The 24,729-nt window shown below is 37.1% G+C and overlaps 1 protein-coding gene across 8 annotated transcripts in view; it reads left to right on the forward strand.

The window, feature by feature from the left end:
* Nucleotides 1–24,729, forward strand: part of PCLO (piccolo presynaptic cytomatrix protein) — a 384,880-nt gene that overhangs the window by 293,015 nt on the left and 67,136 nt on the right. For 7 of the 8 annotated variants that reach the window (XM_069801695.1, XM_069801688.1, XM_069801689.1 and 4 more), the window contains exons 12-19: nt 357–424; nt 3,068–3,279; nt 8,374–8,424; nt 9,356–9,486; nt 11,118–11,144; nt 14,873–14,966; nt 20,729–20,800; nt 23,435–23,615. In XM_069801695.1, the coding sequence (XP_069657796.1) occupies nt 357–424; nt 3,068–3,279; nt 8,374–8,424; nt 9,356–9,486; nt 11,118–11,144; nt 14,873–14,966; nt 20,729–20,800; nt 23,435–23,615 (836 nt within the window). The remainder of the gene's footprint in view (nt 1–356; nt 425–3,067; nt 3,280–8,373; nt 8,425–9,355; nt 9,487–11,117; nt 11,145–14,872; nt 14,967–20,728; nt 20,801–23,434; nt 23,616–24,729) is intronic. The other variant, XM_069801691.1, reaches the window with a different exon arrangement.

Here is a 24,729-nt window from a genome sequence, read left to right on the forward strand (position 1 = left end):
GGGCCACAATCTCCTCTCATTGGTACACATACAATTCACTGAATTTACTGGGGTTAGAGAAAGATGATAATTTAGCACTAACTTGACTTTTACTGAAATCTGTATCCTTTAGATAAAAGTCATTTAAGCATCACGAGAAATGTATAAACTTACATTCAATCCATTAAAGATTTCACCTTAAAAGAACCTTTTCTTCTCAGCTCTTTGACAGCATTGCAAATACAAACAGCTAAGAAGGGGCCATGCTTGGGAGCTGCTTTCTGTCATGAACCACTATTCATTTATCTACTTAATATAATAATGAGGGTATGAGGAAAGAGTTTCTTTTGTCTCAGGCTTCTCATCGCTTTCTTTAGGGACCTGAACATGCTCTCAGACTCTGAGAATCCCCAGCACCTGGAGTTGCATGAGCCAGTGAAGGCAGGTAAGCGACAAGCTGTTGCTTTGATACTGTAGGACCGGATAGCAGCTGAAAATTGGATGTGATGTAAGCTAGGATATTACCATTGTAAGCTCAGGTGTTACATCCCAAATCTTGCCGTAGGCAGAAAGGGGACCACACCTTATATACAAAGCCGAGCATTTATTGTTGGTTGTTACTATTAGCCCAGTTCAATCCATACTGACACAGTCTACACTGTCTAATTAATACAAAGGAAATCTCAGTAACAATACGGCAGCTAACATTTGTTATCCAGGGGAAACCTCCCGCTAGCTACCCCTTCATCTATACATGCCACAGAAAACTGTGGCGTAATGGTCCCCCTTCAGCGGCCGCGGGCAGAGCTTTCACTCCAGGGACATTGCAGCAAGTCGACAATGTCCTGAGGAATTTGCTGGGAGAGTGTGATGTTTGTGGAGAGAGTTTTTGACTCCTCCTTGCTGGGAGGTGGATGATGTTGATGATTCCTTCCTCTTCACTTCAGGATCTGCTTGGGGCCTTTTTTAGCTTTTCTAGCATGCCTTGCTCTTTCCTCACTGGTCAGCAGCTCTGCGTTGCATAAGACTTCACTGGATATTGTACACTTCACATGTGATATATTCTTGTTCTTTGTTCCTTCTGTTGCCCCTAAAATTTATTTTGCCCAGGTCCTGAAGTTGCATCAATGCCAGTAACTGACCAGCAAGTTGCTGGTATCCCTGGGGCCTCAGCTATCGTTGTGTGCCCAAACCTTGCTGTCACCCCAGGCCCGTGCTTCTATAAGCTGCATTATTAATCTGGAGTCAGAAATATTTCAGTCTACACAGTGCGATTAGTGTTGTGCCTTTATATATCAAAATTATGAAGAATGGGCATTATACCATACAATTATACAAGGTGAAACATAATTCAGACAAATTAAGGTTATAGCCATCTTGTCATTAGACAGTTGTTGTTGCAGCCAGACCAGCTAAAATAAAGCTCCTAGCAAACTGGAGCAAGTCTGAATAACACACAACAAGCCCTAAGGCCTATGTTAGCATGATACAAGGCTTGTGGCCTCTCATTAGTAATGAAAATATAGTATTTACTAGGATACAGGGATGCAATAGGAAGTAGTTTGTGTGACGTTTTGTTATGTGACTCCTAAGATGGCAGTGCTTTTGTGGGGGGATTCCCTTCTATTCAATCAATACCATGACTGCAAACTCCAGTCATGGTATTAGTCATATCTAATCTAACATTAAACCAATATCCACAACCCTGCTTGTAATGTAGCCCTTCAGCAAGCTGAGTGCAGACTAAAAGTGTTTCACTCAGCATCTCATGGGTCCATTCTGAATTCTGTGGTTTTGTGGCTACTCTTTTATCAATCAGTACACAAGTTACCTGGATTAAATCCTCTGTTTTCTGACCATGTAACTCTTCCCATCTGTTAATATACTTACCATCAAGCTACCTTTTGTTGAAAATGGATGTTATTGATATTAACTGAAAGCAAACACTGAGTCTGACAGAGCTTTGAGGCAGAGCTACCCACAATTTTTTTTTGTAGTGAGCAGATCAAAAACACCAAAGGCATTCATAGCCACTGAAATTGGGTTTTGAAAGGATTAAAGCTAGAATGAAAAATATTCTTTATTAATGGAGAAAACTCAAAATGAGAAAGAACAGAAATAAAACTAAATTATCCCATTCTTGCAGGCATGCTTCCTCCTAGTCTAGCAATCTTCTAGTAGTTTCTTAGTTGGAACAACCTGTAGAGTCCCTTCTGGCTGCCAAGCCAAGTCTTTCTTGCCATCACCTCTGAGATTTTGCAGACTGCTTTGGAAAGAATAAGGCTAATGTATTGCCTTAAACCTCTCATACTTCTGAGAACCTGGGAAGCAAGCTGAGCCTAGTATCCTTTGAACTCTATGCATTTTAAGGCACACATGAAACTTACTTGATCTCATTTCTCTAATAAAAGGAGATTGCCATCTATAAAAGGTAAATTCTCCTCACTCCTTCCTGGGCAGCAGGGAGGGCAAGCAGACTCCTACCACAGATGCCTCACATAGGTGTGTGTAATAAGGAAAGATGAATCAGGGCTTTTACTCTTCATTTGATCTCATTTTATTCTGCTTTGTTTAATTTGCAGTGCTAAAGTTTTGAGCTCCTTTTCTCTTTATTTTTACATAAATTATCTCAGGAGCAGAATTCAGTTTTATTGAATGTCCAGATGATGAAAAAAAAAAAAAGTTGAAATTAAAGCTTGTTGCAACAAAGTTCAGATACTTGGTGAAACTGGACCAGTTCCAAGCAGTGGAAGTTAGCATAGGCCAGTCTTTAAAACTGTAATTTGCTCCAGGATGATTCAGTGTGATCAGCAAGGCCTGTTTTTCTTCAGCTAGAGAATAACCTTCTCAGAAAACTTGTGAGATGAGTAACAGTGGTTGACAGCATGTTGAGTAGAAAGATTGGAATTGGGATGTTGATGTTGTGGGGGAGATGTCTATTTTTTATAGGTTGCCTTTTGCATCTTCAAAGTATACCAGCAGATGATACGAAAATTTGTAAAGATCATTATCTTGTCCCTGTACCATGGCAAGATGGATCTGAATGTGGTAGCAATTACCAATATAAAGCTGTCTTACTTTAATCCAGTAGATAAAGCCAAGTCCCCAGGGGTTGATCCCAAGCAGCTTGCTGCAGAGCTCCAAAAGGTTTCTCTACAGCAGTCACCTCTAGTTGCTTCCTCGGGAGTGGAAAAGGGATCTCATGTTCACTCTGGAACCACTTCTGCCACCTCCAGCGCTGTTCCCAGCCCTGGTCAGCCTGGTTCTCCCTCTGTGAGTAAAAAGCGGCACAGCAGCAAGGTAAGAAACTTCTTAGTTATGCAGCAAAAACATTTTGATGACAAGAAGAAACTGACTATTTATCTTCTTTAATGTAGCAAGAAATCACAGCACATATTGATGAATTCATTTCCATACAAGTGTTGAGTATTACTGTTCAGCTGTAGAATTTGGAAACAAGGAAAGGAAATTATGTGATTTATCCCAGGTTATAAAAGGTTGGGCCCTCTCTGAAAATAGATTTCATGAACTTAATATTATTGTTTTTAAACAAAATAATTGCTCTTTTCAGTCTTTGTTGCTGTTGCTTTTAAAGTGCATCCTACATGATGTTGAGATACTAGTTCCACAGAGGAAGCTGATATTACTAAGACCATAATTTCCCTCTCTGTACTAAGCTACTGTTTGAAGTGTTACAAGCTGTGAATAATCATAGCAATACTAAGCATTTCTCTGAAAGCCAAGGAAAGAATGAAAAATAAATTTACCATCAAAATGTGTTTTGTCACTAGCTAATTCCTGTGAACTTGTTAAGCACAGTTTCTCATTTTCTTTGCCACATCCTGTCCATTTCTCAGCTGAACTTTTTTCTCCTTGTGCACCCACCTGCACACCTGGAAGGGCAGAGTGGGAATTTGGTAGCATTTTTTCACAGCTGAAGCTGGAAACTAGATCATAAAGTCATCTGTCACATTTTTGCATTTTGTGTCAAAAAAGTTAACACCTGAAGTGAAAATCAATCCTGTGAAGACTGCATTTGCTTAAGCAATTTGCAAGACAGCTAAACCTGATTGCTATCCTGAATACTCAGTTTCTCACTGTCTTACTATTGGAAGCAAAGCGTCACATTGCAAACAAGGTGCTTTCTATGTGTTTATTTCTCTGCATTTTTATTACTTCTTGGGACTGTCAGGTTCCTACTGCATTATTGTTATGTTTGTATTTTTGTGCTGTTGAAGCTATGGCTGTGATTTGGACTACAAAAGTGTTAGGTACTGTACAAACAAAAACCAGAAATGGTGCCTGCTGATTTCAGATAGCTCTTCAATACGCTTACATAACTTTCATGTGAGAGGAAACACAAAAAATGTCTCTTTCATCCAGCAATTTAGCAAAAACTGTAAATGTCCTTGTTGGTCAGTTTGTTTTGGATAGTAATTCTGCCTGGCCACAATTCCCATAGCCTTTAATGAACTAATTCAGGTCTATGATGCACAAATTAAATCCATAATCCAAGATTTACTGCACCTAACTTCAGGGATGTGGCAGAATTGCCTAATCATCAGGTGAATAGTTGGTTTCATTACACCTTACTCTGAATATTATGTACATCTACATATGAACTAGTTTGCCCTGTGCTTTATGTGTACTAGTGAGAATAATGCACTTCTGAAATACAATTCCTGAGACTGGATGAAACCTGGCGTTGAAGTGCATGCACTGCATGGGAAGGAGAGGGCAGGGCTCTTAGTGCAGGTGTCGCTTCAGTGTCTACACTGAAACCCCTTTCATTTGGTTAGATAAATCACATTCCTAAATCCACTGCATAGTATATGGAGATCCATAAATCCTTGGTGTACAGTGTATCCTGGAGAAGTGCCCCTCTCTGTCCACATGAGAAGACTGGCACTGTAGCAGGTGACCTAAAGTTAGATGCATAAATTTAATCTCCTGCTTCACAGAGGATTTAGTAATCTTTTATGCAAATTCAGCTGAAGGCTTATAAAGATGAAACAAAAAATTATTAAAACTAATGCCTTTATGTAGGGGATGCAAAAGTCAAAACTAATCAGGCAAATATTTTAAATATTCTTTGCTTATTTCTGAAAATCATGTTGGGAGGCATTTCCTTCATAACAACCGTAGCTTTTGTTGACTTGTATAGTTTCTGTTCATTGACTGCAGGCCAAGTTTATAATGGTGTTGAGCTCTGTTAGAAGAGAAAGCTACTGCTCATCCTTTCTGGAACTGCTCTTTGCCTTGGGCTGACAGCATTTCTAGGCAGGCTGTAGCCTTGCCAAAGTATCATGAAAGACTAAATATCCAAACTGCCTAGATCTTGTTTTTGCGACTGTTCTTATTTTTAGCAAGCAAAATCTTTCTTTTTTTTTTTTTTAAGCTTTTTGTACAGCATATACACTCCATAAATGTTGTAGGATTCTCTTTGATATTCTGCAGTGCCGATTCTCTCATATTTAGTGCTTTGTCCCATTACTACAGAAAGTGATAGTGCGTAGCATCAGAGCCTGGCATTAACAAGTTTCACATGGTAATGACAACCTTCTCCAGCAGGTGTGATGGCATTTACAAAGCACCGGCTCTTACACAGGGTGTGTGAGTGCATGCAGGAAGTATCAAAAGAAATCAAATTGAAATTAGATTAGCCACCACAAGAGAGATTTAACCTTTGGGAGCCTTGAGCTGACTATATCCTGTGCAGACCTGTTTCTTTTGTAATGTAAATGCATGATCATTCTACAGTGCAGATTACATCCAGGTTATAAATGCCCTATAGAAACATTTAGTTGTCTTTGTGTCTTGAAGAATGGGTTGTTTTTCTAAATCCTCAGATCCTTTAGCTCCTAGAGAAGTCAGCAGTGAAATACTTTTCCTTCTTTTCAAATTAATCCTCACTGAGGCCCTGATAAAAAGAAAGATATTTATTTGCATCTCTGCCTTTCAATCCACATCCAACTTCAAAGTTGGCCCAGCTCTGAGCTGGGGGTTAGACCAGGTGACCTTGAAAGGTCTCTTTGAGCCTAAATTATTCATGTTTCTTTGAAATATTTGGGTAGTTCTTCATGATCAGTTTTAAATCAGCTGACATCAGAGAAAACCCCAGATATTTAATATGCTGAATCACAGCCTTTTGTATGAATACAGAGATTTAACAATGATACAGAAACACAAAAATGCACATTTATTTTTACAGACAAGTAGATAAAAGCAAAGTAACTGCACGGCTAAAGGGAACTCCACTTAAACCACCTTTGGAAGTCCCCACACAAATTCAGCATGCCCATTTCTTTTTCTCTGCACTCCTTCTACAGTATCTGTACTAATACATTCTGTATTACATATTTGGAGTGAACAAACTCATTATTTTTACTATTCAAACTTCTGAAAAATTAGAGCATTTAGACTAGCCAGCACTGATTTTGTAGCCACAGCACAGCTAACTCCATGTTATTTTGTAGCATTGTCAGTATTGTCACTGCTAGTACAGACTGAGGTCAGAACTATTAAAGTATAATAAAATCCATTTCCAGAGGTAAGGTATGAGAAATGTAAGCCATTTAAGCCCTACTTTGAAAGTCTGCATGATGCTCAGGTAGGTCTCTGTCTTTGGCAAAAGACGTGAAATTCTCTTTTTGAATGTTCTTTCAAGGACCCAACAAGTTTTCGGAGTAGTTTGCTATCAATCTAAAATATCATTTAAGATTCAGAACATTTTATAAACTATTGATGACCTATTTTAGCTGTTAGAGGGATTACACTTATTTAAAAGCTTTGTAAGGTACCAAGAAAAGCTGATTTAAAAATTTTCCATGAGAACTATTTTTGAGAGGCACACGCATCTCAAGAAAAATCAACACTTTTTTTCTGAAAAAAGCTTGTGTTCATAAAGAAACAAATCTAGAAGGCAAGGTAAAGCCTGTAAAACAAACAAAAATAAGGCACCACAAGACAGTGAATATAACTATATAATAGGCAGGTTTGGGCTGTTTTTCTCCCATGTTTTCATTGCACTAGTTTGGCTGAGATTTTTCTGGCTAGCTCCAGTCTGCATATCTGAGTGATTGAAGGGATGTTTCTTCATCACAAACTTGAAAAGGGTAGTGCATCACCTTAACTTCATGCTCTGGTGCAGGAGATAAGGGGTCTGCATTGGCCTAATTTAAAACCATTCATATCCAACATCCTGAGAAAATGTCTAAGGGTTCTTCTGGAGGGTAGGGCAGCACAAAAAAGGCAGATGAGTTTTACTCTACTCAGAAAGTGAAAGAAATCCTAATTACACAGAATAATAGGTCGGGCTGCTGGTCATGTCTGGAAGAATAGGAAAAGATGATTTCCAGACCAGTCTTCAGAGACCAGTAGGTTTGTCCTTGTTTGCATCCTTTGTTTTCTGCTGCATCAACCAAGGAAGCAGCTGTGGAGAGAATGCAAAAATATTCAAATCCTGCTACTGAACCAGAGAGAGTTTTCTTGCTTGACTGATGGCTTGCAGATTAGAGGTAGGTCCAGGCTGGCTCAAGGGCACCACCGTTTAACAGAACAGCATATTTTTGAGAGTCCAGGATTTGAAGCAAATGGTGCTATTAATTTCCAACTACTAACGAACAGGTGGGAAGAAAAGGGGAAAAAAGAAGACACCAAGGATTTTATTGCTTTTGTCAGCAACCTAGAGAAGCTCAGTGATAGAGAACAGAGAGAGGCAAGCATGATTATACAGCATTGTAAAGGGGAGAACAGAAAATTTAAATTTCATGTCATGGAAAGTGTGTGGACGAATTTGAAAATGAAGTGGTGTTGCTGAATTGATTATCAGAAAACACAGAATAAAGCAAAAAATACTATATGAGATGGCTGCAGTTGTGAAATCCACTTATATACATCACTCAGTTTTAATACCATTCTTTCCGCTCTTTCTACTCACTTTCATCTAAACTCAATTTAAACTAGTGTAACCTTTGCCTTTCAATAGAAATATGGCTGTGTTGTGTTTGACATGGTACTTGGTTTCTCTTTGCAACATTCACTTTTGTTACACAGGGTTAATGCTATATGTTTTTTTCTCCCCATGCCTCCTTGTGTGACCAATCTGCTCAGACTGTAAAGACTTTGGTGTTCAAGTTGTCTGATTCTGTACTTGCACGAAGGCTGATTAAAATGGCTGGGATGGACTTTAAGTGCTGTTGAATACCGTAACTATTAGTTTTGAGCATACAAATTGGAGACAATTAAATGTTTTTTAAAAATGTGTGGCAATACAGGAGTATAAGCAACACCTGTTACAAAAGTTAACTTTGAAAATCTATTATTTCCAATATGCCTATGTGTATATTTGTGAGTGTGCGCCTATGTATTTATTTATGTATTTTAATCTCGCAGCCCACGGAAACTATGAAGTCTGCTTCCCATCCAATCACTGGAGAAATTCAGGTAAATTTGTAGGTTTTGCTGTGGAAATTGCTGTTGCTACTGGCTGCGTTTTTCTGATGATTAAGTTTGCAGAAAACAAGCTCCATTAACTGATTTTTTATTCAACTCCAACCCCTTGAAATGTCACTTATGTAAGTCAGTGCTTGATTTTTGCCTCTGTCTTTAATGTTGGCTTGTGTAATACAAACAGAAGGATGGAAAATGCTGTTGTTCCTGAAGGGGCTAAAAAAGCAGTGAGATTCATTCTAATCTTTAATCTTTGGGCACTTACCGTGGTTTACTTCAGAAATTCCCAGACTGTTTACATTTAAGCAGAGAGTGCTGTGGGTTCCTCATAGTACAGTGTATTTATTTCCATACAAAGCCAAGTTTGTGGTTATCTCTTATGTAAACTGACTTTATGCTAGCTTTTTAAAACAGTGGAACTGGGACCAGAAGAATAAATGAAGCCTAACTTCCTATAAATTTCTGTCTTTTTTTTCCTTAATTAATCCCTCACTCCTATACCAGTACTATGAGTCTTTCCATAGTATTATAACATTCTTCCCAGGCTTGGGCTCCAGGTTGTCAGAATTTGTGTAATTCTTACTCCATAAGCTGGCTATATGCTCAGAATAATATCAAGGGTTCAAATTTCATCTCCTTTTTCCTGATTGGAATAGATCAATACATGTGTTTCCTTTTTTTTTTTTTTTTTTTTTTTTGCCAATACTGGCAGACTTTGAAAGCAAAATTTGTTTCAAGATCCAACATAATCATCTAGCATCTCATTCTAGTCAGGAGAGAAAGAGAGAGACTTCCAAAATGTGTTTATTTCCAGACAAAGTAAAGGTCTAAAATGTATTTTATTCAAAGAATTTAAGAGAGGTATCAAATCATTTGGGAAGTGAAAATAACAAATAATCTTTCTGTGTTTTAATGCATTCTCTAGCTTCAAATCAACTATGACAAACACCTTGGCAACCTTATCATCCACATCCTTCAGGCAAGAAACCTCGCTCCCAGAGACAACAATGGCTATTCGGATCCCTTTGTTAAAGTTTATCTTCTTCCAGGGAGAGGGTAAGTATAGAGGAAATTTTAACCTGAGCTTTCTTTTAATTTGGGTCTGTTACTTGTCACTAATAAACGGAACTGAAAGTTATTACTATAGAAAATCCAGGTCCAACACCAGGAAAAATGGTGGATTTTTAATAGAGAGCCAGATCCTACTCGCAGGAGAATGTGCATACTTTGCTAATGACCTCGGGGACTTCATGATCATTCCTGTAGTTTTTTATTTTTTTTCATGTTTCCATTTAAAAATTCTAATACATGCAAAAATATGTATTAAAAGAACAACAGACTTTACTCAAATGTACTAAATATATACAATACTTTCTGTAATATAGAAAGCTACATGTTAAGGTTAACATGGAATGTTTGCTTCAGCTCAAGACATTCCGAATTTGGGACAGATTTGCAAACATACAGAATTACAGTTTCTGAGATAAATTTAAGGTTGCAGTATAATATCAAAGGTGAGAAATACTAGTCAGAAAACATTCATTCCATGTGATTTTTTACAACTTTTTTTTTAAGAGCTAAGATTTGGTTTTAGAAATCCTGGTGATTTTGTATCTAATGACTATACAAATCACTAATCACTTTTTCACAGACCATTGCTTTTTTAGACTCTGTAATTACAAATAGCTCATTAGTGTTTCCTTTGAAAGATATGTTTCTGTATCAGCAATATTATAACTCTTTTTTGTGCCCTAAAGTTGCAGAGTGTCACATGTATGCATAAGTATACATGGTTATAATAATACTGCTGACTTCAGTGACACAATACATATATGTAAAGTTAGGCTGATGGATCAGACCTTAGGTTGCAAAGACAAATTCCTGCAAACTTCTCTGCTTGTGTAATCACACTCATCCTAAAAGACTCTCAGGCTAGGATGACACAACTAAAAATCTGTATTTCTGTTCTCTTCAAAATAACAGGAAAGTGCATGCTCAGGTCACAGTGCAGCATTTGACATATAGGCAAGCACCGCTAAAAGCGCATGAATGGTACAACTAAAGGCAGGCGTATTCTTTTGTAGCTTGCTAATTCCAGCTATACAGCATTCAATATTGTTCAGTGGCACTGGGCCCGAAACTCTTACTGAATATCATGGGAACAGGGCCTAAGTCTTGAGGGTTTTTTTAATGCACCTAAAAGTCTTGTAAGATATTTGTCAAATCAATCTTACTGGGAATTTTGCAGGTACATTCACTGGTGTAGAAATAAGACTGAACTAGAGAGACATTCACTCTGCAGAGGTCTAAGGCAGATCCAAGTATAGGTTTAAACTTGCTGCCAAGTTATGAAGAATTTGGATTTTAGTTTTATTTGGGTTCTTTATTTTAAAACATGGTATTGTTACAATTTTGCATTTAACTTGGGGCTTTAGGGAATAATGAAAATGAAGAGCTTCTCAAAAGCGCTAAACTTGTTTCTGAAAGCACAAGCTTGAATTGCTACTGAATATCTTTTATCTGTAGTTCAGTCCACGCTAGACTTCTTATTCTTCTCAATGCCTCTATTTCCTTTGATTCTGAAACTAGAAACTACCCATTATTCACATGTTTTCTTTATCTCTGTTCCCATTTTCTCTCACACTGCTTCCTCTGTGTTCCTAACTCTGTAAATGCTGGATATGCAGTCAAGTCATGGTTGTCCAAAATGCAAGGTAGAGTGTGCTATCTTCCAATTTTATTCTTTCATTTTTGTATGCATGCATGATATGATAAACCTGTGCATTGAACTATAGATTTCTCTTGAGTTTTGATGGCACACAATTGCAGCATGGTTTTGCTGTTCATTCTCTAATAAATCCCTTTTCCAGGTCAGCAAGAACTGGAAATGAGTAATTAATGCTTCCTGGTGCAGTAATATTCTAGGGCCAAAGTTTGATGACAAACAAAATTCCTTGTGAATTCTGGAAGAATTTAGTTCAAAGATATCTAAAGATTCATTCTCACTCACTGAAAGTTGCAAAACAGTTAACTGTGAACTTGTATCAAGATTTTGAGTGGTGTTAGTGCCAAGAGAAACAGGCACTGTTTGGCAATGAAATGGAACATTTTTCTCTATATACCTTGCACAGCGTATAGACATTAAAGCCAGGTATAATTCTAGATAATTGCACAGCTGGCTTTAAAGCTGCTTGACCACAAAAATGGGGGTTTTGTCATAAACAAAGTTGAATTTTTACCTATTGAATTATTAGTGCTTTGTTTGTCCTGGAGTTGGAAACATAAGGCAAAACTCCATTCTCACGATATACTAATATCAGCCCAGGCTAAGTACATAAGAACAGTATTTCAGCCTAAATTCTAAATTTGTTTAAAAGTAGAAAACTGATGAAACAAGTCAGCAGATGAATTTCAATAAACAGATCTTCTCTATCATCAGTCTTTTTCTTCATTAATAAAATTATTTAATGAATGTTCTTAAATGCCACATTTTATATGCAGTCATTCTATAATACTTTTTTCATTGTACTTTCAGTGGTATTATGTGTTAATAAATTATAATTAAGGAAACATAGAGAAATGAGAAAGAAGAGGCTAATGCAGTTTGTATCTTTTCACACAGCATACTCTGAGAATTTCAAGTGCAAATTATTTCATACTAGGTATAGACTGGTTTAATGAATGCATTTTATTAAATCATCTCCATCTCTTAATCACAATTGTTGGGGGAAAGTTGCATCAGCGGTATGAACTTAATGTATTTGCCAGATCCTTCCCTTCAGAGGTCTAGAAATCTTCAGCTGTCATCCAGCTTAGCCTGGGTCCACACCTCCTTAGAAGTGGTCAGGGTCTCCTGCTTCCCTCTGCAACAGATCCAGACCGTAGGTTACATCAATGTCAGCTAACACCACCTTTGCCAGTTTAGATCCAGATACTATGGATTTCACTGGAAATACTCCAGAGTTACCATGTTAACAACACATTTACCTTTTGTCACTGCCAGCTCTGAAACTCAACGCTGCATGAATCATCTTCTCACATATTTCTGAAAAAACTCAGAAACTTTGAAAAGGTGATGAGGTTGTAATATTGCAAAAGGAAATCCATGAAATGGAAGGGAATGTCATGGCGTCATTTTCTTGGCTGAGTGTGCAAAGGGTCCTTTCCTACTTTCTTCACAAAGATGAAAGTGTATCAGTTCCTTAAATCCAGTAGATCATATGACATTTAGACAGGCCCAAGCTGCATAATACTACCCTGGTTTAGTTTAGGTAAGAAGTAAATGGGTTACTCTGGGTGTAGAAGAACTTTTGATTAGTTAATATTTCATTAATAGTTGATCAGAATAGACATTCGTTTGAGAAGTACTGTGAGCCCAGAGAGAGAGATGCTGCCTGCCCAGCTGTCACTTACCCATGTCCTGTGTCTCCATAAGGGTCAGTCAAATCTCATTAATACTTTGGGTGATTGCGATGCTTTTTTCAGTTCAGAGAGTTGGAAAAGAAGGCTAATGAGGTGCTTGAAAAATTTAAGTGCATTACTGAACAGGAGTTGCCATCAAAATCTAGTTTCCAAAAGGATTCAGATTTTGTATTTCGGCTTTCCTTCCAAGATATGCAAAGAAATAACTTTGCATGAGTTTCTTTTTCATATGTTCTTGGTCTCCCTAGATTTTAATGCATCCTTTTCTTACTGACACACAAGAAAAAAGAATATCGTCCTCCTCCCCCCCCCCCAAAAAAAAAAAAATATATACCATTGTATGTTGTGGCTGACAGAACTGACTGAACTGTGGAGAGCTGCTGCTTTCTTTTCAGAAAAGCAGAGGTGGACAGGTACTTTGTTTCACAGTCCCAATGCCATTCACATTTTTCGGTAAACTGGAAGACAGTGGATAGCATGTTTTGCAAGAAAATAAATGGAACTACATAGAATGACTAGAGCAAAATGTAAGAGCAAAAATAGCTGCAAGTCCCTTTCATTGAAAGATATCAGTCTAGTAGGCAGCTTGGATATGGCCACCCTCTTTTGGAGAATAAGGCCACTAGACACTCCAGAATAATTAAATGGGAGCACTGCACAGTAGAATTGAGTTTGTGGAGTGAAACTGCTGGTGCTGAAGACCCAACATTGACATATGTGTGTCAGTAAAACACATGCGTCTTTCACATAACCTTAATTCAGACCTGCTCCAGTCTGGTACGACGCATGGTACACCATTAGTGACTAGCTGATTAAATGAGTCCCTGGAGTGTATCTTCTGAGTTAATCTCGTATGAAGGGAATCTATTTCATTAGCTCTGAGACCATGCCACAGTGTGAACCAAAGCACAGTTCAAACAAAAGTTTGAAGTGAGAATCAGGAGAACAGCACACTACCAAAAACTAATGTAGGGAAACCATAAAAGTGTTTAATAGGGCAGATAGAGGTCACTGTGTGCCATTTGGCCTTAGTGCTGGAGAACAGTCCTGGACACATTTAATTTAATAATAGATATAGCATGTAAGTCTTTTAATGTATCAGAGGTTTGAACAGAAGACAAAGGGCAGTTGACTTGCAGACTGGCAAAAAGAGGTTTTTTACCTTATATCTCATTGGGTTTTCAAAGTATTAAAAGCTTCTCATGTTCTCCTACCCAGCTCTTCTGAGACATCCATTAAAATTTATATTAAGTTAAAATTGGAATGGAAGCAAATCTGACATCAAAGCTCACAGAACTAAATGAATCCATATTCTCTTAAAGGTTGCTGTATTGCTTTCTCCATACTCAGGAAATGGAAAGTACAATAGAAAGCACTATCGAATCTTTTTAAAAACAGATTATGCAGCCAAACTTTTTATTCTTGGCTATTGATAAAAACAATCATGAGCTTGATGGACTGTTATGTTGGTTTCCAGTACAGTTAGAGGTATAGGCAGAGAATAGGATCAATAAGAAATTAGTGTTTCTATCATTAACAGGATATTAGTTACCCCATGGCATTCATTAAACATTCTTGTGAGATGGGACTCCTGTAATTAGAGACTGCAACCTATAAATATAATGGATTCATGCTACTTTAAAGTGCTAATAGGAGGATGGTCTTAGAAAATAAATCAGTGCATTATCACTTCAATTTATGATCAGAGCCCAACACCTACAATGAGAGAACAAAGTGTATGTGCATGTGCTGACTGATGCTTTATGCTGAAATGGTTGTAGGCAGAGCTAGCCTGCTGAAGAGTCAGAAGAAGATGTTTTAAAAAACCATGTCAGGAAAGCATGCTAAGAAAAACCCCAAAGGCTGTTGTTGTCCTCTTGTAACCTTGAGTTGTTGCAGAAATGAGAGATGCAGTTCTGTTCTTTTTCTGGTTTTTGGTTTGTGGGTGTTTTTTTGCATTAGAAATGAAAAAACCCAAAAGATCACTAATGTAATGTTTCCTTCCTTTGTTCAAATTCAGTGCCGAGTACAAGAGGAGAACTAAGTACATACAGAAAAGCTTGAATCCTGAGTGGAATCAGACAGTAATTTATAAAAATATCTCCATGGAGCAGGTGCGTGACTGGTAGCACTGTTCAGTGCAATTTGCTACTTTATTATTTGTATGGTCTGCAGTGCTTACTGTGAAGGGAGCAGTGCTACAGGCAATTCTGTGAACCACTGTAAAATCTTGCCAAATTTAGGGGAAATTTGGAACTATTTCCTTGCCTCTGATAGAACTTACTATATCAATGCTCTTTTCTTGTCCCTTCTACTCATAAAAATGGTAATTTGTGGGGATTACGCTCATAATCATGTCATAAGTACAGATGTGGCAATTTAAAAAATGATAATGGAATACAGGAAGGGAATAAATTAAGACATAAGTTTCTGAAGTAGATGCAGAAATCACTGTCACTCTTCATTCCAAAAGCCATGCAAGCTCACACAAAACACAGGTCCTACCATTTTCTTATTCAAAAATATTTGTGAAGTGTAGAGATACGTTTTTAGATTTAGCAGCAATTTACAGCAATGGGCTTGAAATATGAATTACCTAAAAAAATTAGAAGATATGTAATTTCCTTGTTATAGAAAGATTTAACTCACATCTGGGAAAGAAGTCTGCGGAAGTCTTCTCCGTTTCTTGGTGGCTTCCTAACTCTAACTGACTTACAGGGTTAACTGAGGCAGCATGAAGCAGTTGAGTCCTCTTTTTCTCCATCTCCCCTTGTAAATGGACTTTTTACCATTTGGAAAAGGCATAATGAGCAAAATGATGATCAGTCCAATTCTTTAAATTATGAAGTATATTTTATAGAATAATGGATCTGTACACAGTCCTAAATCGTTGCCTTTCTTAGTGTTTTGTTCTTGATACTTTCAACTTCATTTTTCAAGGCCATTTAATCTTTCAGAACTTCTTAAAAAAGCCCAGAATAACCAGATTCTTTAGTGAATAGATTTTCCCATGCTTTTAATATACTTCTCCAACATGACACCAAGTCCTCAATATTATCTCTCTAACTTAAAATTTCATTTTTCATTCTTCTCGGTCATTGAGAGGAACATAGATTAAGATACTCATTTTTGCATGGAGAAAAACCCTTCCCACAGAGGAACTTAGATGGTTGCTTATGCAGTCTACATGTCTGAACTTAACAGGCAGTAGCTCCGATGTACTTCAGAGGTGCCCTGTTGTACGCAAGAGCTATAGCTTGCTGGGTTTTGCATGCTGTTTTGTGTAGGCTTGCATAAATTATAGCTCATTGACAGTGAAAGTGTCAGAAAAAAAACCCTGTGGTGTTTGTCTAGCTGCAATGTAAAACCTAGGTCTTCTGGGTTTTGTAAAAAGGTTTGGTAAGCCAGCAATATTTCCAAACTGAGCCTTCCATTTAAGAAAGGCTCTTCAGTTTACTCAGTTTGCTTTCAGGTTCTGCTGTGACATTTCACTGAGCTGTAATTAAGAGTGCTTGGGTGTTGGACATTCAATGGCTGTTTGGTGATTTTAGATTGGATAATGATCTTAGTCTAGGATTTCTTAGAGATTTTTATGACAGAAAATCTCCTAATATTTTTGATGTCAGTTTTTTGACCATTGTTTGTTGAAATTTACCTTTAGGTCACAAGTAATTCTTTGACCTTTGTTTTTCATTTGCAAATCTCCTCCTCTTCCCTTCCTCTGAGACTGTTATGCAGTACTTATAAGTGTAAGCTTCATCTGGGTACCACATATGTTGTATATTTTGTCCTCTTGTCACGTAGAAGTGTGTGCAGGGAGTAGTATTTCCTTCCACATCTTTCCATAGCTTGTATCTAGTGCTAAGATAGCGGTGTGATTGATTGGCTTAGAGAATATACAGTAAAGCACATTTCTAAATCACGAAATAATTCCATGATGCTGCTAAGTACCCTCTACAGTTTAAAAAACTATCACCATGCAATAGTATATTGTTTGCACTCATAAACCTCACAAATGGATATTTCAAAATAGTTTAAGAATGTAAAGAGAAGTACAAGACAATAATTGTGATAGACTGAGAATGAGTGTTCTGATCGCCAAACAAGCAAAACTGCATCATACACTAAAAATTATACAGAGTTAGCAGTCATATCCTAACATAAATTCATGAATCTTTATAAATATTATTTCTTCAAAGAAGCATTTCCTTTCCCTCCATCAAAGCATGGGTTGCTTGCTGACAGCAAATAAGTATTACTAAATATTTCCTAATATAGTCCTTTTAACGTCACTGTCTAGACTTTAGCTGGTTGTACAGTTTTTCATTTTCCTTTTCTCTTTCATAACCTAGCTGAAATTAAAATGAAAATAATTACAAGAAATAGATCACTCTGAAATGAAACATACTTTTTCAAGGTCAGAATGATTAGTTTTATCACGTAGCAAATTCTACTTTGACAGTTGGAGAAAAAATAAATTAAACTGTGATTATTTAGTAATTTAGGTGTGGCTTGCTTTGCCTCAATTTCTTACTTGTCAGAAAGCAAATAAAAGTATTTCCTTAGATGATGGATATAATTCATTAAAGCAAATAGCTTTTGCTATAGCTCATGTCCTTAAATTAAAGGTAATATATTTAGAAAGAGTAATATTTTCAAAATCCTTGAGTGATGTAGGAGCCTATGTCTAATTTCTAAAAGTAAAAAAAGCTTTCTTATGAATCAGTAACGTGTTGGTACTTAAATCTTACTTAATATCTTGGACAAAAGAAAGTAAGTTTCTAAGTGACCTAGCAGAAGTGTTTTTGTCCTCCCATGTACTGAAGTACAGCAATATAGAGAAGACTACAATAAAATGCTAAATACGAATGTAAACACAAATAAGTATAATGCATGATCTAATACACCACCTTCATTTCTAGTCATCAAATATCCTGACTGAGACTGCAATCTTTTATAATATTTCTGAAGTAATTATAGGAATTTACTTTCAGCATACGAGAAAGCCAAACTGCATTAAAATTATTTCTTTCTTCATACAAATCCTTGTATGAGATTGTCAAAGAATATGTATTAAATATTTCAAGTAATGCATATTTAGTTACACAGACCCACATTATCTGGAACAACACCCAGTGATCTCCCGACATTTAAAAGAAGGAACTGACGCTTCAGTATGTGTGGTGTTGGTTATGTCTTCCATAAGAGAAAATGTTATTCACATTGGCTGTTTCTGCATATTCCTTCATTTTCTTTAAATGACGGTTGTCCACAGCAGCCTAAAGCTAATTGGAGTTCACATGCAGTAATGTGCTTTTAGGCGGGTTTTTATTTTTTAATTTTTTTTTTTCCCACAAGGCAAAGCCTGAAATTAGTTGCAGCTTAGTAATATTTTTTTCATAATATGCTTGGAACTCAGATGAGGGTCACAACATAAGTAAACTGCTTGCTTTCTTTTAGGGACACTTTCTTATTTTCCTGTTGGAACATTGCTTACTTGCAGAAACCCATGGTCAGATGGATAGTGGGCTTCTGAAACCCATTTCAGTATTGCTGTCAGTTAAATTCCTGATGGGGACCTGAATTTCTGGCTTCACAACCTAAAACTGGATGACGTAACGCAGAACCCTACTTTGCTGTGATGGTATAATGGCTGCTTTTAAAACCACTAGCCATTGAGTGTTCTTTGCCTTCAATAGTGATACATAAATATACCTTCAGAAAGGGAAATTTTCCTCCTCTTTGAGACTCATTTCATGCACTCTGCCTAATAAAGCTTTTTTGATGGTTTTTCATTGTCATAATATTTAATAAAAGCTTTATTAAACTAAGAAGCTTGAAATAGATATCTCAAAGAAATATAGAGTTCTGCAAGTTTTCAGCACAGTTTTATTATCATAGTAATGCAAAGAAGCTAGCAAAGTAGGGTTGCAGTTGCTTGAAAATCTCCATTTTCCCCTTTCCACCAAAAATCCTTCAAATCTTAGAGGTTTTTTTCCTTTCCTGGATCTATACATTCTTCTCTCTGTCCCTGCACAGTCATTACTTCAAACAAGAAGACAATATGTCCTCCCAAAATAGCAACAACTGAGACAATACATTTCTGAAAAGTATTTGTGCTATTCCTCTTTTTAAAGGGTAAATATATATATATACTTAGTATAGCATCTAGCAGGAAATGATATCATCCAGGAAGGTAAAAGTAGCATGGACCAGTGGCTGCTCAACTCATTTTTTCAGGTTATTTTTCATGTTGCAGTTTCGATACTGTTTTGGAATAGCAAAGAAAAGGAATTTTATTCAGTCAAGGAAATCAGCTTTACAAATATTCTGTAAGGGATGTTCAAAAGAAAATATTTTTTGTTCAACTTTTTCCACAGCTTTTACAGGATATTTTTAAAACGAATGTTTAAGAAGAATATTGCCTAGTTGTATAGGAAAAAAACAGAGATTAAAGAATTGCTCTCAAATATGTATTTTCTTTTTAAATCTTAGTTTTCAAGTCATGTTATTACCTGCTTAAAGAGTACATTGTTGATGCTAAAAATAGTACAATTCCCCTTTGTGTGGATTTTCCAGGATATGCTGATTTAAACTTGTTTTTCAAAGACACTGGCTTTGCAGAGTTGCTCATTTTTCTAAAGTTAGCTGGGAGCAGAAGATATTCCGAATACATAATAATGAGATGAAATTATCATTTAAAGGCAATTTAAAGTTATTAAGGACTGTCTGAATCTGCGTTGCATTAAACCAAGGGGCAGCGGTGGTAAATAGCAAACAGTGCTTTTCTTGAAAGTATATATAATATGTACAGTAAATGGTATAGCTTTTAAAGTTGAACAATGACTTGATCCTCTGTTGTCCCTTTGTCCCAAGCAGCCATTTAGTAGTCAGAGCAGTGAGTGACGTGTTGCTTCTGTTAGGATGATGATCTCAATTATCACATAAGATTTCTGGTTCTGACCTCTTTTATTGACATATGTGAAAAAAGTCCTGTTTTCCTTAGTAATGCTTGGAAGCGTCCAACGAATTCTTCACTTACAACTCAGCCTGACTTCGCAGACATCCCATGCCCCCAGGATTTCGTCCTTTTCTCTTTCAAGCCACGTGAATTTATTACTGCCTCTCCAGCCACTTGCTAGCCTTTTGCCCCAGCATACACCACCGGTAATCAGTCCTCTCCCCATCTCTCCCAGCAGACCCCTGGAATAACTCTCAGGTCAATCTTTCCAATAAGGTCAACTGCTTTGGTCAACAGCTTCTCTGTCTTGCGCTATCTTGTCATATAAAAAGACTGACTTGTTTCTTAGTGTAGTCTGTAAGAAGAGTGCTTGACACAGCTATCATGCTTAACAAGGTCTGCAGATAATGGGTTTTGATGGCTGTCATTAATACCTAACAGTACAACTTATCCTGTATGGCTGGATCACTTGCAGAGTCCCATTGACTACACTGAATTCCAGGGGTATTAAAGCCTGGGCTTCACAGATGAGATTGTGGAAATATGGTGTTTTAAATAATATATTAGGCAAATGTCTGAGTTCAGACAACTCAGATCTGGCGATGAGAAAAGCTGCAGAAAAACAAAAATAGGGCTTTAAAAATCAGTTTAGCTCTTGTAGTGGACACACATTCTGTCAGAAACAACTTGTGGAAATTCCTAAAATAGGGCCAAGCACAAGCCCATTTGTCTTGATAACAAATAATAGCCCCCAATTATTTTTCTGAGATCAAGGTTGATGGGAGGACAAAAGCTGCCTAGCTGTCACTATGAGAAAGGGTACAAGAAGGAGATAGTGAATAGAAACCACCATAAAGACTTGATCTGAAGTTTACGATGGCAATGGGGTTAATTATCCTTTGACTTAAATTGCAGCTGAAAAAGAAAACACTGGAAGTGACTGTCTGGGATTATGATAGATTCTCCTCGAATGACTTCCTTGGTGAAGTGAGTATCTTATTTCCTCCTCTCTAATATTGACTACTTAGAAAGCTGATTAACTGCATGCTGCTATTTGGAGACTGTTCTCTTCCAAGGTATGATAGATGTGTTAAGTAAAACCTTTTTTACATCACAGTTTTACTGCTGACTTCATAACAATGCTTATGATTTCTTTCAGTCACACATAAAAGATACCTTCGGTTTATCTTGATAAACTGTGGGCAAGTTCATTTAGGTTGCAACACAATGTTGCTTCACTGAAAATTAAGGGTTTTTTTTCAGCCTGCCATAGTAACAGCCTTCACAGAGACTGAATGGGGAATTCTTGTTATGACTGATATGCTGTCTGCCTTGATTTTAATATGACATGGAAAGGCTGAGGAGGTATCAGTCTTTGTACATGATTAAAGGATTAAATTCTCCCATCAAGCCATAATTTACCACATGCAGAAGTATCTGCAAGTGTGAGTAATTTGTTCTTGCTGATCAAGGTCTCATTTTTAACACTACAAAATAGTAATATCATTACCAAAGTATGACTGAAGGCAAAATTTTCTAATTAATAATAAATGAGATGAGTGATTATGGGGAGAAGTATGCTCTCTCTTTTAAAAGCAAATAAACCAAGATATGCACATATAATATGGAATTACCAGCAATAACTATGATGTCAAAAAGTAATTAAAAATGTTACTACAAAAGAGGATTATAATTAGAAACAGAATCCCAGGAAAATCAATTGCTCATGTACAGAGTAACTCAAAGTATCTCTTCGCATTCTGCATTTGAATTTCACAAAAAAAGGCATTCAGTTCAGCTCCAGTTCTCCTTTGTGTAACTACAAAACTGAGCAATCAATGTCACTATTTGAACAATCACTAAAATAAATTTATAGGAAGCAGCCACAAGATTACTTATTTCCTGCGTACTGCATCAGTATTCTTGTTGAGTTCAGCATGTTTGCCTAAATGCAGGGCTTTACTGAATATTTACATCATTGTTATTTATGAAAATGGATGCTCCAGCAGCTGCTTCTACAGGAAGATTTAAACTTTTGCCTTCAAATATTTTCAACCCCTACAACTATTGTATTTGTTAAATCATTCAGACTTAAATATGAAAACAGATCTTCATGGAAAAAAAAAGGAACGGAAAAGACTATCCATTGTATTTCAGGACCAGGATGTCCAGAGGAGTCCTGTACCATAACACAAGATACAGGATATCCAAATTGTGCCCTAAGGACTTGCTTGAATAGGGCCAGCACCACTTGCATGCCCCAGAAGGCAAGTGGCACATCATGGTTCACATCCATGGAATGTGAACCCTCTTCTCCTACAAAGCAGAGCCCCCAGCGTATACTGCCTATTGGGAACTGTCCTCAACCATGCTGTCTTCCAAGTCATTCCCAAAGCTATGACCAAAAACCACACCAGGGAGCATGCTAAATAGTTAATCTGTTCAGATTGAGTATAGACCTAAGCAGAAAGACCAAGCCAGGTCATATGCAACCTATGAAGCTGAAAGAAAAAAGGAAAGAAAAAAGGCTTTTAATCTTCTAGAAACAATCAGGTGTGAAGAGACTTCCCCATCCCTAAACTTTAAAAGTCTTTCTTTCATTCAGGGTCTTGTAATAAACTGACAAAGACATTGTCCCGGAGGTAATTGCACACTTTCTTTGTCTAGCAGTTTTAAAACTTCCCTACCTGCCATTAGTTTTAACCCTCTCACCTTAGAGCCAAATACAAGGCTGGTTTTGTCCTTCCCTTCATTCAAGACTCTATGATGACTCTAGTACTTTACATCTCTTGGCCCTCTCAGCTGCAAGATCATTAAGGAAGGAAGGGTCTTTATTGGTCCCAATGCTCATTCTTTTTTTTACTTCTTTTTTTTAAAGAAATTTCACAGAACTCCTCCTAGCAATGCAGGTGGCTTAGTGTAGATTTTAGCTACAATGGAGGGGGGTTTTGCCAAGCTGCTCGTTTCATTTCCACATTGCCATTGCATCTCCCTTTTTTTTCCAGTGAAGTTTTGAGGCCTAAATGACCTATTAAATTCTATTATTTTAGTGATGTGCAAAGGTATCACTATTCTTTTCTTTTTTTTACAAATTCTGCATAGGTGGATTTTTTAGGGAATCAACAAGCATCAGTCTCATATTATTGAAGACCTGATTAAAAACAATTATGGATTTATTTGCCCCTTTACTAACACTGACAAAGGGAGAAAATAACACTGCCTGATTCTTCTATTAGAATATGTCTATACAGAGGCAGAATGACTAAATGTCTTTTTAGTCTAGTTTTCAAGCTTGTGCTCACAAGCTACCCTTTAAACTATCTAGCTGTCTTGGTATGGAGCTATGTCTAAGCTTGTAGCCCTTACTGAGGTCCTGTTGAGAAGAAATATTAGTTCAGACACATCCATATGCTAAAAAATGTGGGTTTGGGATCACAGCTGGCTTATATCAGGTGAGGTCGGAGCATGGGCAGTGCCTGAATCTGTCAGCATACAGCCTTATACCCTTAACTTCTTACATTTGATTGCAACTTCTGGTAACACAACTATAGACTCTTCTACTGTACACAATCATTAATAGATCAGATACAGGCCATATATTGTACTCTGAATTATTTGTAGGTATTGATCGAGTTATCCAGCGTGTCTCAGCTTGACAACACTCCTCGGTGGTACCCTCTGAAAGAACAGAGTGAAAACATTGATCACGGGAAATCTCATTCTGGACAGAGTAGCCAGCAGTCTCCAAAACCATCTGTCATCAAGAGCAGAAGTCATGGAATCTTCCCGGACCCCTCCAAGGGTAGGATTGACTTGATGCACCTGATATGAAATGTTTTCCCAGATGAAGGGAAAACTTTTGCTATGTGTAAGTTCTAAAAGAAAAATAAAGTTACTGCTATGAAGTTTGTATACACTTTTATTAAAAATGTGTTTATCTCTGTGATTAATTCATTGGAGCCAAGGCTTAATTTGGCTCAATCAGTGCCAGCCAGCTTACTTACTTAGTAATTGTGTCCTTAAAAAAGCAGCTTACAAGCTCCCTGTACTTTGCACATCTACTATAGATTCTCTGCCCTCCTCATTTTTCCGGTAGCCTTGGCCAAATTCAATACATACTTATCTTTCTATTTTTCATGGTCCTTAAATATTCTATGGCATTTTGTCTTCTGGAAATATCACATTAATATTTTATAGAATAACAATTATGCTATAATAATGCATATGCATTTCCAGTCAATGATAATGGGCTGCAGCATATCTCAATTGTATTGGAAATCAGTGGAGCTGTTATAGTAGTATCATACTAGTGTTTACAAAAGCAGAACTGATCTCAATGTCTCCTGCTCCAAGAAATTTCTCTCTACCTTTTTATTTTTTTTATACTAAGTAGTCACTGGCCTAGTAGCTCACTTAAAACATGGTACGTCATATCAAAGCAAAAGCCATGCCAAATAGCATCCAGATGAGAGCCTCAGAGTGATAAGACTCTGTTCCATCTCTCTATTTCTTTGTGTAATGTTTTGCTAGGGATTCATGTCTGTATAAGATCTATATCTAAATTGGAGGTTAGTATAGAAGCTATTGTAAGTTAGGCTATGGTTTTGACTGGGGCATTCATCAGAATAAAAGTGCTTGCCTTACCTAAGTATTCAGTGCCGGTCTAAGTGATGCTAGTTAGTCTCTACATACTAGAGAAGTATAAAGTGGAAAACAAATTAGTCTTTAGGATACCCCATCATTCCACCAGTGTGAACCAGCACAGGAGGCATAATTCACAGGTGATAGAAACCCAACAGTAAATTAACTATTCCCTGGGCCAGGGAACAGTGAGGAAGCAGAAAATGGTGCTTCGTAAGAGTTTCCTTATCACGATATATCCTGAGACTGTGAATGGCATTGCACAGCTTAATCTT

This window comes from Haliaeetus albicilla, chromosome 14 (assembly GCF_947461875.1).
Source record: "Haliaeetus albicilla chromosome 14, bHalAlb1.1, whole genome shotgun sequence".
In the NCBI taxonomy this organism is placed as follows: Eukaryota; Metazoa; Chordata; class Aves; order Accipitriformes; family Accipitridae; genus Haliaeetus; species Haliaeetus albicilla.